At 47.7% G+C, this 19,710-nt stretch overlaps 1 protein-coding gene across 4 annotated transcripts in view; it reads right to left on the reverse strand.

Moving 5' to 3' along the window:
• Positions 1-19,710, reverse strand: part of SBF2 (SET binding factor 2) — a 191,079-nt gene that overhangs the window by 26,050 nt on the left and 145,319 nt on the right. For all 4 annotated transcript variants that reach the window (XM_072118838.1, XM_072118841.1, XM_072118840.1 and 1 more), the window contains exons 21-28: positions 19,624-19,697; positions 17,399-17,594; positions 13,271-13,398; positions 12,808-12,983; positions 12,477-12,613; positions 10,937-11,132; positions 9,856-10,052; positions 9,416-9,556 (exon numbers count right to left, since the gene is read on the reverse strand). In XM_072118838.1, coding sequence (XP_071974939.1) covers positions 9,416-9,556; positions 9,856-10,052; positions 10,937-11,132; positions 12,477-12,613; positions 12,808-12,983; positions 13,271-13,398; positions 17,399-17,594; positions 19,624-19,697 — 1,245 coding nt within the window. The remainder of the gene's footprint in view (positions 1-9,415; positions 9,557-9,855; positions 10,053-10,936; positions 11,133-12,476; positions 12,614-12,807; positions 12,984-13,270; positions 13,399-17,398; positions 17,595-19,623; positions 19,698-19,710) is intronic.

The raw sequence follows: 19,710 nt of genomic DNA on the forward strand, positions 1-19,710 counted from the left end.
AAACAAAACAAAGGAAACAAAAACAGGTTAAATGCAACATAAAACATGGGATGTAAATGTTACAATTCAACACATGAGAGTTCACACCTCACCCCACCGTATCACTGGTTGGGTTCCTCCATGAGAATCATTAGATGAGACGATTAATGGATTAGGGTGCGGGATGTTAGACAAGCATGCATGATTTCCTCGGGGCCCCAGTTTCCCAGCGAGGAGGGCGAACCGTGTAAGGAAGCGCTAAGCTGATTAAGGTTTAAGAAGGTAACTTTTCCAGTCACATGAGGGACCGCTGCCTCGCACCAGCGTTACCTTCCAGTGAACCCGACCCCATCACAGTGATGGAATAGAAAGCCCCATGTGTGTCCAGACCCATAATAATGTCCGATAGATTTCTAGGAATCTCAAGGAAACGCTAGAGAAATATCCATGGCCAACAACCATGAAACCCACCAGGAAATAGGGAACAGTCCCAACACCATCAATCCCTTCATAAAATGGGAGTCCCGAAAGCCCAGGTCCTAAAAAGAGGTCACTTCATGTATTATACTCCAGAGCTGCACTCACTATTCTGCTGCTGGTGCAGTCACTGTGTACATACATGACATTACTTATCCTGTACTGATCCTGAGTTACATCCTGTATTATACCCCAGAGCTGCACTCACTATTCTGCTGGTGCAGTCACTGTGTACATACATGACATTACTTATCCTGTACTGATCCTGAGTTACATCCTGTATTATACTCCTGAGCTGCACTCACTATTCTGCTGCTGGTGCAGTCACTGTGTACATACATGACATTACTTATCCTGTACTGATCCTGAGTTACATCCTGTATTATACCCCAGAGCTGCACTCACTATTCTGCTGCTGCTGCAGTCACTGTACATACATGCCATTACTTATCCTGTACTGATCCTGAGTTACATCCTGTAAATCTTTTATTTTATATAAAAGTAAAAAACATAACACAAACCAAACATAATATACAATATATACAAAATATATACAATATCTTACCTGCTGGTCCAGCCCCATTCATACCTAGCAAAAATAATAACTTACAATACACCAAAATGAATAAACACCAAATACCACAACCCCCACCCAACCGATTATTACATCCTAAACCAAACCAATAACAAAACACAAGCCACACCCACAAATAAACATAAATGACCATAAATATACATAAACCCACCCCGCACCCTCTAATAACAAACCACCCCACACCCATTTATTATTTTTTTTTTTTTTTTTTTTTTTTTTTTTTTTAAATATATATAATAACAAACACAGAATACACATAACACTACACTAAACTAAATCCCTCACCCGCACCCTCCCCTTCCCCCCAGACACTGGTCTAACGTCCAAAGTTTGCGTTAAGTAGTCCAGACCAGTGTCCAAGGTCAGTTCATAAGTCCCACCACCATCACCCCCCTCCCAACCTAACGCTATGCCCCAAACCCCACTATATACAATATATACAATATATACAGTAATTACAACATAACATAAAGAAAACAGAATACAAATAAAGTCTAAACAACATCAATCCAAACCACATAAAGCCCAGGTTCGGCGCCTGCAAGCCCAACATCACTACATGCCCAGATACAAAACAAAAATCTACTGTGCAGCATCAGCCCAACACCAGGAGAGGAGATGACAGACTAAGGGACACTAAAGGAGAACCCCCTCCAAAGGAGAGAGGCCCTCCCCGTGCCCAGCCCCTCATACTCCAGAGAGCGCACCTTCACCAGGTCACCCAGAATGTTCCTAACCACCTCATCCACCGGGAGGATTTTACGCTGCGTCGAAACTAAGCACCGTGCGTTCCACGTGTGGTACCTGACCACTAGACTGACTAGGAATAACGTGCATCGGTCCCGGCCACCCAGGCCTCTGAGTGCTCCATAGGCCCACTCCGCATAGGAGAGACCGGCCAACCCGGGCCAATGGATGGAAGCGCCCACCCGGTTGTACACCTCTGTGTTAAAGGGGCACTGAAGCAGGAAGTGGTCCATGCTCTCCAGCAGGCCACCGCACTCCTCCCGGGGACAACCCCTTTCCTCAGAGCTCCTACACTTCAGATTGTCCCTCACACACAGCTTTCCATGGAAGCAGCGCCAAGTCAAGTCCCAAAACTTCAAGGGGATCCTGATGGAATTCAATAAACTCAAACCCACCCCCAGATCCCGACTTGGGCAATCCCTGAGGGCCAGGGGCTTCTGGAAATGGGTCAACAGAACCCTTTTGTCAAGGATTTTCCTCGACATGGTCCTGATCTCCCACATTCCCAGACCCCACCGGCGAATCACCTTCAGAACCGGGGTAGCGTAAGCCGGAAGATGCCCATGCGGTGTGCGAAGATCCTTCACTTGCCCTCCTGTCTCCCATTCCTGGAAGAAAGGCCGAAACCATCCCCTGCAGGAGTATACCCACGGAGGAGCCCTCTCTTTCCAGAGGTTTGCTACATTGATCTTAAGAAAGGTATTCACTAGGAACACCACAGGGTTGACCATACACAACCCTCCTTGTCTCCTCGTGCGGTAAGTAACCTCCCTCTTGATAAGGTTCAGCCTATTCCCCCATAACAGCTGGAAGAACAGACTGTACACCCGAGTCCAGAGGGGTTCTGGCAACATGCACACACTGCCCAGATAAATCAGTAACGGGAGCAGGTAAGTTTTGATCAGATTAACCCTTTCTCTGAGGGTCAAAGACCAACCCTTCCACTGGTCCACCTTCTGAGCGGCGATCTTAAGCCTGCCGTCCCAGTTTTGCATGGGGTAATCCCCCTGGCCGAATTCGATGCCGAGAACTTTGGCAGAGTCCTGGGGCCCTGGAAGAGTGTCCGGGAGATCAAAGCCTGGATCCCCCTCTCCCAGCCAGAGACTCTCACACTTATCCCGGTTGATCTTGGACCCAGAAACCTCTGAGTAGCGGTCAACCTCTGACATCACCCATTGCGCCTCCCCTCCCGAGGACACGAAAACGGTGACATCATCGGCATACGCTACCACCCTTAGAGTGGCTTCCGGTGCTGCCCGATCCATCCCGACTCCCACCAACGGCCCACGATCAACCCTCCTAAGGAATGGGTCAATCGCGAACACGTATAAAAGTGGGCTCAGAGGACAACCCTGGCGAACACCAGACCCGACCTCAAAAGAGCGGCCAATCCAACCGTTCACAAGCGGGAAACTCTCTGCCCCTGCGTACAAAACTTTCAGCCAATTGACAAACTCCCCAGGCAGGCCATACCTCAGAAGGACAGACCAGAGGTACTCGTGGTTAACCCGATCAAACGCTTTTGCCTGATCCAAGGACAGCAAGTACCCCTTCCAGTTACCAGCCCGGCCCTGCTCCACTGCCTCCCGGACACAAAGCACAGCACTAAATGTACTGCGGCCTGGAACAGAGCAGTGCTGGGTCCCCGAAAGGAGCCGGGGCGCAAACTGCACCAGCCGATTAAACAGCACCTTTGCCAAAACCTTTCTGTCCGTATTGAGAAGCGCTATGGGACGCCAGTTCTCAATACGAGATCGGTCCTTACCTTTTGACAGGATGATCAGGGCAGACCTCCTCATTGACTTCGGCAGAGCGCCCGAGGAAAGACACTCATTGAATACCTCAGTCAAGAGGGGAACCAAGGCGTCCTTAAAGGTCTTATAAAACTCAGATGTTAAGCCATCCGGACCTGGCGATTTCTTGAGGGCGAGCCCTTCAATCCCCCGGCTGACTTCCTCTTCACTGATCATCTCTGTCAAAACATCAAGAGAGGGGTCTACTCCTGGCTCAGGGACAGTTTCAGCCAGGAAATCCAACATCACATCCCGATCTAGATCCTTCCTGCCCAAGAGGTGCGAGTAGAAGGATCTGACGATCTCCAGAATCCCTGATCTGGACCTTTTCAGGGATCCCGTACTGTCAACCAGTCCCGTGACAACTTTACCATTCACTGACATCTTGCAGTTTCTGTAAGGGTCGGGCGAGCGGTATTTCCCGTAATCCCTCTCAAAAACCAAAGATGCGTGTCTATCGTACTGACACCTCTTCAGCAAGGATTTCACTCTGGAGATGTCCTCACGACTACCCCCAGTCGAGACGAGATGCTCGAGTTTCCTCCTCAGGCCCTGATACAGGCGGTACCTGTCCAGGCTCCTGAGGCTCGAGAGCTGGCGGAAGAATCTCGCCACCCTTTTCTTGTGCATCTCCCACCACTCTGACTTACTGCTACAAAGGCCCAGCAATGGTACCTGGCTCTGAAGAAAGTCCTCAAAGGATTGTCTGATCTCCGCTTCCTCCAGGAGAGACGAATTGAGCTTCCAGTAGCCTCTTCCCATCCGGGGGGTCTCTGTAACATTCAGAGAAAACAAAATTAAACAGTGGTCGGAGAACTCCACCTCAACAACGGACACTGCTGAAGAAATGGCTTCCTCCTTTAAATAAAACCTGTCTATTCTAGACCTGCAGCTACCCCTATAATAGGTGAACCCCGCGTGGCCTGGGGTGTGCCGGATGTGGACATCCACCAGGCGAGCCTCACTAGCTATGCTATTAAGAGCGACGCTATCATAAGTCAGCTTGTCTCTGGAACCTCCCCTATCCTGGGACCTCGTGACAGCATTGAAGTCCCCTCCAAAGACCACCTGCCGACTTGTAAAAAGGTAGGGCTTGATCCTCATAAAGAGACACTTCCTGTCCCACTTGGACTGGGGACCATAGATGTTAATTAGGCGAAGTTCTTGTCCCTTCATGAGGACATCCAGGATCAGGCACCTCCCCATTTCTAACTCAATAACTCGTCGGCATTCTACCGGTGCGGTAAAAAGGACCGCCACTCCGCTATACGGCTCGGCCGCAAGAGACCAATAGGAAGGCCCGTGTCTCCATTCCCTCTTAGCTTTAAACACGGCCGCCAAATCTGGCAGCCTGGTCTCCTGCAAAAATAAAATGTCGGCTTCAACACGGCCAAGAAAATCAAAGGCCGCAAATCTAGCCGCATCAGACTTAATGCTGGCGACATTAATGGACGCCAGCGTCAACGGAGTGGGTGCCGCCATCATGAGTGATTGAGTTAGACGGCTTTCTTTTTACCCATCTTACCACCACCCTCGGGAAATGAACACCCCCTTTTTAGACATATTGTGGTGTCCATCTCCCGCACCTCTGATGCTTCAGGGGCAGATCCAGGACCTGCCCCCTCATCCTCGTCTCCAGACTCTGGGCCAGTCTCCCCTCCTGAGGACCCTGACTCCCCAGGGAGAGACTCGGCACCCCCTGCAGGCTCCGCCACCTCTGGCCCTTCACCCTCAGCCCCTCCATCGGCAGGAGAGGCTCCATCCAGGGCCAGGAATCGATTTGAAAGTTCGACCAGCGGGGGGTCGGTTGCACCTTCCTTGGGTACCTTAGTCAGGGAGGGAGAAGATCTTACACCTCCCTTCTTTTTACCCTTTTTCTTCTTTTTGGCGCCACGCTTACGCTTTTCCTCTAGCCACGCCCTATTATCCTCGTCCATACTCTCATAATGGGAGGAGTCTGAGGACGTGGCACCTTCCTCTCTCTCGATCCTCCTGACCTCCTCATCCAGTACATCATCCCCTGGGGCCTCAGCGACAGGTGTGGTCTCCAGGACAGCGCCAGAGGTTGTCCCAGCAGCCCGAGACTCCCCCCGCTCTCTCTCCTGTTGACGCTTCTCTAGACGCCTTAGCTGGGCAGGCGTCTTTTTCCTGTCTTTCTTCCCTGGCCCCTCCATTCCTCCGCCTCTGCTAGTCCCCTCCCCAGCAGATTCAGCCTCATGGCTTTCATCCGCTGAGGCTGAGCTCGCATTAGCGAAGGAAAGAGGACAACGACTGTACGGGTGACCGAGATCACCACACAGGTTACACCTAATCTGCCCTGTACAGGATGCAGCGAGATGGCCGACACCCCCACACAACGCACACTTCTGCACGGTGCAGTTTGCGCTGAAATGTGTGGGGTCACCGCACCTGTGACACAGCTTAGGCTGCCCCCGGTAGAAGATCAGGATCCGATCCCTCCCCAGGAAGGCTGATGAAGGGATGTGGGCGACTGAGTTACCTGAACGCCTCAACTTTACCATGAAGGTCCAGGCCCCTGACCAGATACCAAACTCGTCTCGATTTTTCTCGGGTACTCCCAGTACCTCTCCATAACGATTCATCCAGGTCATGATGTCAAAGCAAGATAGTGATTCGTTACGGGTAAGAACAGTCACTTTCTTGAGTTCGCTCTGGCGGGACACTGCTTGCACAGCAAAGTCCCGCCACTCGGGCTCGTTGTATCTCAGCTCATAGTTGGACCAGAAGAGCTCAAGCCCCTCCGGCCGAACAAAGCTGACATCAAACTCAGATGTACCATAGGGATGGATCAAGGCAAAGATGTCAGCCGCCTTGAAGTCCATCTTCAGCAGCAGCTCAACTACCCGTGCCCGAGGGGGACACACATCACTGCCACGCCACCGAAGACGGACCACATTCCTACGGTTAGCACCCGGCCCGGTTGTCGGGAGCGACCATGGTGTCTCCCTGCCTCTTTGCTCTCGGAAGGCAGACAGGCCGTGCCTCTCTATCCAAAACGACAAATCAACCTCCTGCCCCGCTACATTGATCGTCCTTTCACCTTTCTGTAAGGCCCGCAGGAGGTGCCGTTGCAAAAAGCCGTCCCCAGAGCCCAGAGACGAGGATGATGGACCCCTACTTCCCCCAGCAGCGACACTGGCATAGCTCTTAACGGGGGCCGCCACTGGGGGAGCAACCGGACCAACCCCTGCACCCATCACATTAACACTACCCACCTGCATGTTACACTCAGCCGCGCCACTCACACCCCCAGTCACTCCATCACCCACCCCCAAAGCTGGAAAAGATTCTCCACCACTCACACCCCCAGTCACTCCATCACTCACCCCCATAACTGGTAACGGTTCTCCACCACTCACACCATTCACATTATCCACCACAACATTACTGACTCCACTCACTCTGGCTGGACCAGCAACAACATCAGGGGACATGACCACCTCCGCATCTTCAGGCACAAGGGACGGGGATCCCCCCGCAGAGCATCGCCCAGAGGGGACCACAACTCTTGTCACACCTGTGCCCTCCGCATCATCGGTAGCAGATGTTATTTTACTTCTCCTAGGGCTTGGTAACATTCGCCGCTGTTCTTTAGCCGGTGTGAGGCGCCGCTGATCTCCAATTTCCGTAGAATTCACATTATCCCCAACACCAACACAGAATAACACTTTTTGTCTGGGAGGTCCGGAGCCCTCAGCCTCAGCGACCCCTCCACACTGCCGCCGCCCCATAACCAAGTGATCAGCGGCAACAGCATGAAGAGGCGCCGAGGCACCGGAAGCTGCCACCAGTGCCGGGCTATCCCCCCCTCCCAGCGGGGGACGCACCGCAGCACTGGATTTTGATGTTATCGCCACTGCCGAGCCGCCCTGACTGTCCGGCCTTGCGGCCGATGCCTCCTCTGCTCCCCCACTGTTACCACAAACAGAGACGGAGCCCATCGCCACATCAGATGTCACACCTGTAATCTCCCTGCACCTTTGCACCGGGTCCACTGCAGAACTCGGGGGGGTTTGGGTAGCAGGGCTTGCACAGTGAGCTGACCCTGCGCTTTGCCCGGGGGGGTTTACAGGGAGGGGGGTAAAGATGAAACGTACCTCTTCTTGCTGCTTGGGCCTGGTCTTCTTACTCTTCCTCCGGCTGCTCCCCCCAGTGGCTTCCTCTGGGAGTTCGTCACCAAAAGAAAAGTTCTCCATGCGCACTGGGGACTCAAGCAGCCGGATCTCCGCCATGAGCGCCCCTCCCTGGCTGCCGGTGTCACTGTCCTCCCCCGAGCGAGGTGTTACTGCTGGCTGTCCTGCAGGGGGCGCACTGCACGAGGCCTGCTGATCTTCCTGCAGGCCGCCAGGTGGGAACTGCTGCTCGTTATCATCATCATCATCCTCCTCCTCCACCTGGCTTGCAGGCTGCAACCCCTTCAGCCTTTGCTCTCTGGTATCAGCCATTTCTGAAAATCTCTCATCATTTAAAAGTTTTTCTTTAAATGGACCGCTGTTATTACAAATAAAGTTCTTTCTCTTCATCAGCTTATCAATGTCAGCTTTAAGTTTGTTAATTTCACAATAAATTTCTGTTTTCCGTTTTTTTTGCGCTGTGTTCGCCCTGGCGCGGGCACATCGCAGCTCCTCCCGGAGCCTCCTGATGGTCTTTGTCGCCTCTTCGTACTCACAGAGGTGGCTCTGGACCCGGGAGGCATAGGTGGACAAAGACTCCCGGGGCCCCTGCACCGCCCAGCCTCCCCCCGCATGGTCAGCCTTACCTCTGTGAGCACTCCGCTTCATGGCTCCAGCCCCGGAAGGACCGCTCTCACCCGCACCCACATCCAGGTTCTTAGGGTGTTGCTTCACATTAGACTCAGGGGGGGTGGGAGTCACACTGCTGCGACTCCTGGTGGACCGTCTCACCCCTGAGTCCTCCATCGCGCTGGCCGGTTGCTGTCCTCTCCTGCCTCCCGCCGGCCTAGACCGGGAAGCAGGAGCCTGGGAGTCGGCTCCCTCGCTCATCCCCAGGAACCCAACTCCCTCCCTGGGAGAGGAGAGAGCAGGCCCTGGGTAGGTAGATGGATCCTCCAGGAGCTCAGGAGCACAAGCACAGAGCAGCTTCACACACAGCCACACCCTCCTCTAACGAGGTAACCGCCTCCAGAGCTGCTCTCACTATCTGCTGCTGGTGCAGTCACTGTGTGCATGCATGACATTACTTATCCTGTACTGATCCTGAGTTACATCCTGTATTATACCCCAGAGCTGCACTCACTATTCTGCTGCTGGTGCAGTCACTGTGTGCATGCATGACATTACTTATCCTGTACTGATCCTGAGTTACATCCTGTATTATACTCCAGAGCTGCACTCACTATTCTGCTGCTGCTGGTGCAGTCACTGTGTACATACAGGACATTACTTATCCTGTACTGATCCCGAGTTACATCCTGTATTATACCCCAGAGCTGCACTCGCTATTCTGCTGCTGGTGCAGTCACTGTGTACATACATGACATTACTTATCCTGTACTGATCCTGAGTTACATCCTGTATTATACTCCAGAGCTGTTCTCCTTTTTATATAGACTCTGGTTCAGTTATTATATATTCTGCTCGAACAAAAAATAATACATTTGGGATTTCTGTAGTTCCTCTCGTATACAGGACCACGCACTGATATTACTTACAATCCTATCAATCAGGCTGATTGAGAATTAACAGAATAGAAAATAATACAGAACCCAGAGATCCTGAGGAGACTTCCATTTAAAGTCATTGCGGGAGAATCTGGTGTCAGAGTAGTCTCGCCCGCCTCTTACCTGGTGACAAGGCCAGGGTGGGCCTTACTGTGAGGGTGCTGCTCCCGTTCCCCTTGTAGTGGACAGAGATGGCGTTCAGCAGGGCCTGGAGATACTTTTCCTGCTCGATGCTGCTAGAGGACTCTAGAGAAGAAGCCGGAGCTACGGGAAGGACAGAGAGGGGTTAAATAATTACCATTGTTCTCTATGTGTGGCATTTGGAATCTATTGTAAATGTCTGATGGAGAGATCTATAATTATATATGGTGGTAGTAGCAGCAGGACTGTGAAATATGTATTTATATTCCAGGATTGTAGAGTGTCCTCACACTCTTAGCTCTCTGCATTGAGCTGCTACACAGCCCCCCACCCCCCCTTTGCTCTGAGTAAAAGCTGTAGCAGGCAGTAAATCATAGCAGAGGAGTTAAAATTTTCCGCATTACCTGGAGGTCGTCACTCACCATTTGTGTGCGTATTCTGAGATTTAAAAAGGCCAACGACAGTCTTCCCATGGAAGCCCCCGGAGCGGAGTAATATGGCGTTTGTTTTAGCGTTTTTCCAGGAGACGACCGGAAGTCTGTTGTGGCGGTAACATCTAGCGACCTTCTGCAAGCTGCTGTCCTGCACCGACTGCGGCACCACCAAGAGACCGGGGTAACTGGAAGAGAGGGGTAAGAAGGATTCCAGGATTGTAGCTTCTGGGGGCATGTCATCACACTACTGTTCTCTGTGCTCTCTGCAGACAGTGTTGGGTTTTGTCCGTGGAGAGCTGTGTAATCAGACCTTTGTGAATGTTGTTAGTAACAGCAGGACTGTGATCTATGGATGTATATTCCAAGACTGTAGTTTCCACAAGTGCACTGGGGAAGCTTATTCACACTGCTGTGCACCTAGCTCTCTGCAGCCAGTGTTAGGTATTGTTGCTGAAGAGCTGTGTAATCAACCCTTTGTGAATGTAGTAACAGCAGGACTGTGAAATACGAAGAGACATTACAGGATTGTAGTTTTTTCAGGTGCAGTGGGAATGTGTCCTCTGCTTAGCTCTGTGCACTGATCTTCTCCACAGCTATTCCACATCAGTAGCAAAATGCAGAGAACACAGAGCATAGCAGTGTGAGAACACGACCCAGTGCACGTCGAGAAGCCTGAAATATAACTCCATATTTCACAGTCCTGCTGCTACTAACAACATACACAAAGATATGATTACACATCTCCCCAGGGAAAATAACTGACACTGGCTGCACAGTGCACAGCAGTGTGAGGACATGCCCCTAGTACACGCAATCTGAGAATATAAATCCATAATCCACAGTCCTGCTGCCACTAACAGCATGAACAATGGAGTGATTATGCATGTGTCCAGGGATAATATATAGCACTGGTTGCAGGAGTGCACGGTCACACCTGCTGATAGTTTCCCTTTAAATGTTACCACTGTGTTGATGCACTACAGTACCGTATGGGATAGTGAAATAGTGCAAGTCTAGGTCATCTGATTAAGGGGGGCTCCGTTTCACTAGAGGGGAGGGGATCACCCACCTCCGGCACAGGGAGTACATCCTGTTCATGGCGGTGACGCGGAAGTGCTCGGATTTTAACCGCGTGGAGCTGTTGTTGATGGTCCCCAGAGCCAGTCGCTGGTAGTCCCTGAAACAGGCGCGCTCCACTAGCTGCTCCATGGTGGACTTCTCCGTCGCCTTCAGCGTTGCGCTCGGCAGCTCGTTATCATCGGACACTGTGGAAGAGGCAGCGACATACAGGACGGTAATACAGGGATAGCATGGAGGGGAGGGCTAGCCATCACTGTGGGACTCCGCTAGGAGATGATAGGAGTGATTGTTACCATATGTAGCGACACGTTACTATGAATGTTACCATCCAGTACTGCAGCTGCTTTCAGTATTAGTCCTGTACCTATGTATATATCATAAGATTTGTATTCCAGGACTACACCGGGGTCTTGTCCTCACACTGCTGTGCTCTTAGCTCTCTGCATTGAACTGCTCCAGAGCCTCTCCCATTTGCTTTTAGTAAACGCATCACTAGGTTGAATATTACAGCGTTTACTCTGGGAAAAGTAGTTCCCAGGGGGTGTAATTTAATGCACAGAGCTTACAGAACAGCAGTGTGAGGACCACAATTCTGGAATACAAACGAATACTTAACATATGCATAGACACGATTACTCATCTCTCCACGGGCTGCAGTACTGCATGGTCACACCTGCTGACACACTCCCTTTAATCTGTGTCCCATCATAAAGCTTTCTCCCTTTCAGAGTTGAAGACCCCTATAAACCAGGAAAGGTTCAGCTCTGCTGAGATCTGTAGTGCGCTGGTTTCATAGAGCTCCATTAATGTGCAATAATTTAGGTTATTGGAGAGGGTAAGTCACGGACAACCTTCGTCTGACCTCTAAGTAGGGAGTATGGGTCCTTCAGAGTCATTAGGTGTGAAAGAGCCAATTACTTAATTTTATATTGGCAGCCTCTCAGTACAAAGCTCTCCCTCTACCTAAATCTACCATAAAAATCCATCATGATAAGTCAGGGACAATTACCCATAGATCCAGACAAAGTGAGTGTGGTAATCGTCTATTATTTGTTATCCATGGCCTCCTTCCTTCTAAAAATCAATTTCTGTAATTATGCTAATGAGTCATAATGGTTCTGTGGGAGTTAATAGCGCTTCACAAGCCGTTACACTGTCTTCCCCTCCACTTCATCAGCACTTCCCACTCCTTCTGGCTGATTTATTCTCACAGAGTTGGAGGGGGAAGGGCTCCTGTACAGTGTTACAGCCTGTAAAGGGGCTTTGGTAACACCCTCAGAGCTCTTATGGTTAATTAGTAGAATGTTAAAAGTTGATTTAGAAGGAAGGAGGCCATGGATAACAAATGTAAGAAGATTTCCAGAGTCCGGGTGCCTGGATCTATAAGTAAGTGTCCGTCATTGATCATGATGGATTAAGATGGTAGATTCCCATTAATGTGATCTTGACAACCTCTCTTATAATGCTGCACTCCCTCTACCTCTCCCCTCAAGAGGCCAAACATAAAGGGAAAGAAACCAGTTCTATACCAGAGATGTCATCGTCCTCGTTCCGGCTTCCCCGTTCCTCTAATATTGTTCCAGTTTTCTTCTTGGCCACATACGGGCGTCCGATGGTCATCTTTCCGGCCCTTTTTGCCCCTTTTACGATTGTTTTTGAAAGTGTCCTTGGAGCAAAGGTGAGAAAAATGTCAGAATAGGAGAGGAATGTGCACAAAATACAAGGAATATCCCAGAATTGATATTAATGAGAAGTCACAGATGCAACCACTTCACTGATATAATAGAGGGAAGTCTGTCTGACAGTCCCTATAACATGCTGCGCTGATGTTAAGGATCTGGTTACACATGATCTTGTTACCTGAATGAGGTGTTTTTTTCCTTTTGCTTTGGTAAGATGATGGGAGGAGCCGCCTGTCCGGCCGCGAAGGCGAACGAGCTGAAGATGGAGACCGGATAGCGGAACTTCATCAGCTGCTTCTTAAACAGATCCACCATCTCGGGGCTCACCTCTTCATCAAATGCAACTTTGATCAACTAGAGGGATGACGACATGGAAATACAGAAAAAAGTGAATCCATAGGACGATGGGCAACAGGTGGCCAATCAGATACTGGATACTAGCGGAGCACAAAAGAGGAGCCCGCTACTTTATTGTTATTGCTCTGTGAGCTGGACTCCAGGCTGATACAATGTATCACTGCAGGTGAGATGTAACAATCTATCCATACAGAAGATTGCGTTACTAATGGCTCTAGCTAAAGGGCTGCCTGAATTGGATCTCTGTAACAATAACATGATGGGAGTAGTTGGTCTCCGGGTACCTGGAAGGTGGCAGATCGGATCTGCAGTCCCTCCTGCATGTTCTGCTGCAGATGGTTCTGGACGTTGATCTTCTTCTCCTTTGTGATGGAAGAGATGGGAACGCTGCGGATGACGTTCTGCTCCCCGACTGGAAGAGACGACATAAAAATATATAAATGAGTCACAAGGAGTCAATGGATCATGTCAGCACAGTCATCCCCCAGCCGCCACTACCTTGTAGTCCCAGGGTCCGGCTACAATGTACGGCTATTTGCACACTACCATGTGCTTGCCCGGATGAGCACATAGCAGTGCGATGTGCACTGCTCACCCTCTCCATAACTTTGCACGTGGAAACATAGCGCATGCGCTATCTTTATACTGTGCATGGTGTGTGAGCTCTGTTGGGCGCCGTCTATGGGAACTTTTATCCGGCCAGATGTATGTCCCCATAACGGCAATATGAAAGGGGCTGATGGATACAAGAATTTGGGTCCCCAAAACAAACATGGACTTCATCAATTGGCCCGTGTCCTAGTTTTGCAGAACGCTCATCGGTGCTGGCTCAAATCATTTTGTACATGGCGCAGGCAATGTCTGGGGTCTGAGATTGAGGACCACCCTACAGTCAGCAGAATGAGGGACCAAAATCCTCATAATCCATCTGTTACTACATAGGACTTCTATGACTGCCTGGAAGGTCCTAGCATATAGGGACTGATCCTGGCTGTGGACCCCAGCGATCAGTGTATAAGGCGAGACTGACTGTCCGTTCTCTCCCGCCATCACACAGCTGGTTCATGAGGCCGATAAATGAGCAGTGAGTGCGGTATAACAGGGAATAATACCGACCCCATATGTTCCTCTGTGTGAAGTAGGTACAAGTTGTTCTTGGAGTGTGGATAATACACACAGCGGAGGACAGCGAGAGGTCAGCGCTAAATAAATACACAAAGACTCAACTATACACAAAGAGCCGCACGGCCTCCGCTCCGGACCAAACGTGTCCAAGGAACCTGCCAATACATGGCACCAACAAGGCCACAAATCCTCCTCCCCTATCCACCGCTACAGAGAGGATGAAATACGAGCGTGCGGAGAGCGAATGATGGAGGGAGGAATCAGCGATAATTACATCTAATTTCTTTCATATGAAGAAGATGCGTCAGCAACATGAAATCAATCTAAAGAAGAAGCCAAATAGGCAACAGAGTATAGCGGTATTTATCTACGTGACCAGCATATTCCATCTCATTCATTATATCTAAGGATTACACAGAGGAGACAATAAGCCGAGAAACCACAAGACATCACATAGTATTACAGGACTGAGGAACCCATTATTATAGTAGTTATATCCTTGTACATAGGAGGCAGCATTATAGTAGTTATATTCTTGTACATAGGGGGCAGTATTATAGTAGTTATATTCTTGTACATAGGGGGCAGTATTATAGTAGTTATATTCCTGTACATAGGGGGCAGTATTATAGTAGTTATATTCTTGTACATAGGGGCAGTATTATAGTAGTTATATTCTTGTACATAGGGGGCAGTATTATAGTAGTTATATTCCTGTACATAGGGGGCAGTATTATAGTAGTTATATTCTTGTACATAGGGGGCAGTATTATAGTAGTTATATTCTTGTACATAGGGGGCAGTATTATAGTAGTTATATTCCTGTACATAGGGGGCAGTATTATAGTAGTTATATTCTTGTACATAGGGGCAGTATTATAGTAGTTATATTCTTGTACATAGGGGGCAGTATTATAGTAGTTATATTCCTGTACATAGGGGGCAGTATTATAGTAGTTATATTCTTGTACATAGGGGCAGTATTATAGTAGTTATATTCTTGTACATAGGGGGCAGTATTATAGTAGTTATATACCTGTACATAGGGGGCAGTATTATAGTAGTTATATTCTTGTACATAGGGGCAGTATTATAGTAGTTATATTCTTGTACATAGGGGGCAGTATTATAGTAGTTATATTCTTGTACATAGGAGGCAGTATTATAGTAGTTATATTCTTGTACATAGGGGGCAGTATTATAGTAGTTATATTCTTGTACATAGGGGGCAGTATTATAGTAGTTATATTCCTGTACATAGGGGGCAGTATTACAGTAGTTATATTCTTGTACATAGGGGGCAGTATTATAGTAGTTATATTCTTGTACATAGGGGGCAGTATTATAGTAGTTATATTCTTGTACATAGGGGGCAGTATTATAGTAGTTATATTCCTGTACATAGGGGGCAGTATTATAGTAGTTATATTCCTGTACATAGGGGGCAGTATTATAGTAGTTATATTCCTGTACATAGGGGGCAGTATTATAGTAGTTATATTCCTGTACATAGGGGGCAGTATTATAGTAGTTATATTCCTGTACATAGGGGGCAGTATTATAGTAGTTATATTCTTGTACATAGGGGGCAGTATTATAGTAGTTATATTCTTGTAAATAGGGGGCAGTATTATAGTAGTTATATTCCTGTACATAGGGGGCAGTATTATAGTAGTTATATTCCTGTACATAGGGGGCAGTATTATAGTAGTTATATTCTTGTACATAGGGGGCAGTATTATAGTAGTTATATTCTTGTACATAGGGGGCAGTATTATAGTAGTTATATTCTTGTACATAGGGGGCAGTATTATAGTAGTTATATTCTTGTACATAGGGGGCAGTATTATAGTAGTTATATTCCTGTACATAGGGGCAGTATTATAGTAGTTATATTCTTGTACATAGGGGGCAGTATTATAGTAGTTATATTCCTGTACATAGGGGCAGTATTATAGTAGTTATATTCTTGTACATAGGGGGCAGTATTATAGTAGTTATATTCTTGTACATAGGGGGCAGTATTATAGTAGTTATATTCTTGTACATAGGGGGCAGTATTATAGTAGTTATATTCTTGTACATAGGGGGCAGTATTATAGTAGTTATATTCTTGTACATAGGGGGCGGTATTATAGTAGTTATATTCTTGTACATAGGGGGCGGTATTATAGTAGTTATATTCTTGTACATAGGGGGCAGTATTATAGTAGTTATATTCCTGTACATAGGGGCAGTATTTTAGTAGCTATATTCCTGTACATAGGGGCAGTATTATAGTAGCTATATTCTTGTACATAGGGGGCAGTATTATAGTAGCTATATTCTTGTACATAGGGGGCAGTATTATAGTAGTTATATTCCTGTACATAGGGGCAGTGTGATAGTAGTTATATTCTTGTACATAGGGGGCAGTATTATAGTAGTTATATTATTGTACATAGGGGGCAGTATTATAGTAGTTATATTCTTGTACATAGGGGACAGTATTATAGTAGTTATATTCTTGTACATAGGGGGCAGTATTATAGTAGTTATATTCTTGTACATAGGGGGCAGTGTTATAGTAGTTATATTCTTGTACATAAGGGGCAGTGTTATAGTAGTTATATCCTTGTACATAGGAGGCAGTATTATAGTAGTTATATTCTTGTACATAGGGGGCAGTATTATAGTAGTTATATTCCTGTACATAGGGGGCAGTATTATAGTAGTTATATTCCTGTACATAGAGGGCAGTATTATAGTAGTTATATCCTTGTCCATAGGGGGCAGTATTATAGTAGTTATATCCTTGTCCATAGGGGGCAGTATTATAGTAGTTATATTCCTGTACATAGGAGGCAGTATTATAGTAGTTATATTCTTGTACATAGGGGGCAGTATTATAGTAGTTATATTCTTGTAAATAGGGGGCAGTATTATAGTAGTTATATTCTTGTACATAGGGGGCAGTATTATAGTAGTTATATTCTTGTACATAGGGGGCAGTATTATAGTAGTTATATTCTTGTACATAGGGGGCAGTATTATAGTAGTTATATTCTTGTACATAGGGGGCAGTATTATAGTAGTTATATTCTTGTACATAGGGGGCAGTATTATAGTAGTTATATTCTTGTACATAGTGGGCAGGATTATAGTAGTTATATTCTAGCAAGTAGAGGGCAGTATTATAGTAGTTATATTCTTGTACATAGTGGGCAGGATTATAGTAGTTATATTCTAGCAAGTAGAGGGCAGTATACCATTAGTTTTATTTGTGTACACAGCTATACAATAAATACCTAGTGGGTCATGAGGAGTGCCTTTAAAGATGATTCGATATGTAGTCAGGAACAGGGCGCCCTCTGCAGGCAGGATGTGGGGTCCTCCCAGAATTCCTCCAGTGGCTTCTTCCCTCCCGTCAGGGTCCAGCAGGACTCTCAAGGCTTCACACACAAACTCCTCTCCAGGCAGTAAGGCCGGTCTCAGGATTTTAGGCTGTATTGTGAAGAAATGATGATATGGCTGAAGTATTTCATGATCTGGACATCAGGAATTTTGATTAGCAATAAATGATAAAGTCCAGGGTTTAGGTGGGGTAATTGCAGCCTAATAGTGTATGACTCCTCCGGGGTCCCCCGCAGGAATGTGTCAGCCCCCTGCGGGGGTCATCAGACACAAACATAAATCAGATATTCAGATTGTCGCCAGTGATGGAACAAGTCTGAACTGTGGAGAAACTTCAGGACTGGCAGAGATCTGCAGCCTCCCTGCGGAGGGTCAGGAGTATAAAACATTAGTGAAACTGATCAACACAACTGTATTTTTCCCATTACTTGTGGTGTATATATAAAGTGAAATGGGATAAAAAAAAGTGATCACACCCAGTTACTCTCTGATCCAGGGATTGTCCAATCTCCTATTGTTTTGACATTTAGATGCGGTTTATTGTCTCCTTTCTAGCTCACCGTTGGCGTTTGTGTTCAGGTCCGGCCGTGCGACTCGGACAGATTGCCGGATTGGCAACTGAACAATTCGGCAAATTGACTCCCCTAGTCACTAGCCATGGCTGTTATTGGCCAGGGGGACACCCCAAATGCTAACATCAGGCCCCACTCATCTCCACTCACCATTAAAGTCAATGGGATTGTCAGAAATAACCCAGTCCACTTTCTTGGCTGTTTTGACTCTGCCATTGACTTGTAAGTGTGGTTCCTATAGGTGGCCATGTCAAAATATCAGGGGATCAGGGAGATGAGCTGCTGCCAGATTCACTTAGTTTGTCAGGCATCTGTATGAGGGTCAGGAGATATGCCTGAGGGTCCTTAAAAGGGTTCTACAGAAAAGGAATTTGCTTTTTTTCTAGCTGTGAGACTTCCACTGATGTGACAACTGGGACCACTAATGAGTGGAGCATATAGTGACCTGCTCCTCCATTTATTAGAGTAAAGACCCCCCCCCCCCTTCATAAGACGACCAAAACCAAATCAGCATGTCAATGCATTTCCAATGGGGGAGAATAACATAAAAAACACGAGACAACCTCTTTAACCTCACGGAGGATTGTGTAGTCTGGAAGCGTTAAAGGTCATAAGGATCCATTTAATCTGCGCTGATACATTGCGACAAACGTGGAAGTTTGTAAAATGTATCTGGACATGACCCAGCCAAACACAGAGAGAATGGGGGTCATTTACTAAGGGCCGAATCACGTTTTTCGTCGGGTTTCCCGAAAATTACCGATTTGCATCGAATTGCCCCGAGTTTTCCGGCGCCCGCGATCGGATTGTGGCGCATTGGCGCAGCAGCGACACCTGGTGGACATCGGGCACACTACCTTAGTGAATCGCCGGAAGACCCGAATCGGCGTCGGAGAACCCGCTGGATCGCGAATGGACCGCGTAAGTAAATGTGCCCCATAGAGTAACCTCAGTGCAGATGAAGCGACTGGATACAATGTAGCAAACCCTCAGCGGTGAGAAATATTGAGTCAGTATGTGATCTCTTACTCTCTATAAATAAACAGGAGCTTTTTGCCATCGCCGGTAAAAACAAAGTTATTAAAGAAAATAGTAAAAAGGGGGGGGGGGGGGGCGAGGATTTTGTGGAACTTTTTATTGCTCAATGTTTAATTGTCTTTACACAAGACTGGACGCGGCGCTTGTTATGGAAGCTTCACACGGCACGGATTAGTCATATTGCGGCAATCTGACACCTCTGGCTTGGAGATCTGCTGCAGAACGCCAAAAAAGATAATTGGGTTCCTGCTGCGGATATACTTGTATCCAGGTGTATTCAGTTCGGATATGGCAGCCATTTTTCCGGTATTGAACACTATGCAGGATTCTAGATTCCCAGGATCACTGCCATATTTGATGCTAAGAGTCCCTGCATCCTCACTAGACTAAGACCCCATAGGGCAAATAGAACTAAAGTCTAAACGGAACGCAGGGATTCCTAGCATCAAATATTCAGAGGATACTGGGAGTCTAGCTCTGGATAACAAGGACTGTGTCAGGAAACTCACCTTCTTGATAGGAGGTAGTCGCCTACTTTCCCGATGTACGGCCTCCAGTGTTTCAATGTGCATAGCTACAATACCTGGAGGAGACAC

Source organism: Engystomops pustulosus, chromosome 7 (assembly GCF_040894005.1).
Source record: "Engystomops pustulosus chromosome 7, aEngPut4.maternal, whole genome shotgun sequence".
Lineage (NCBI taxonomy): Eukaryota > Metazoa > Chordata > Amphibia > Anura > Leptodactylidae > Engystomops > Engystomops pustulosus.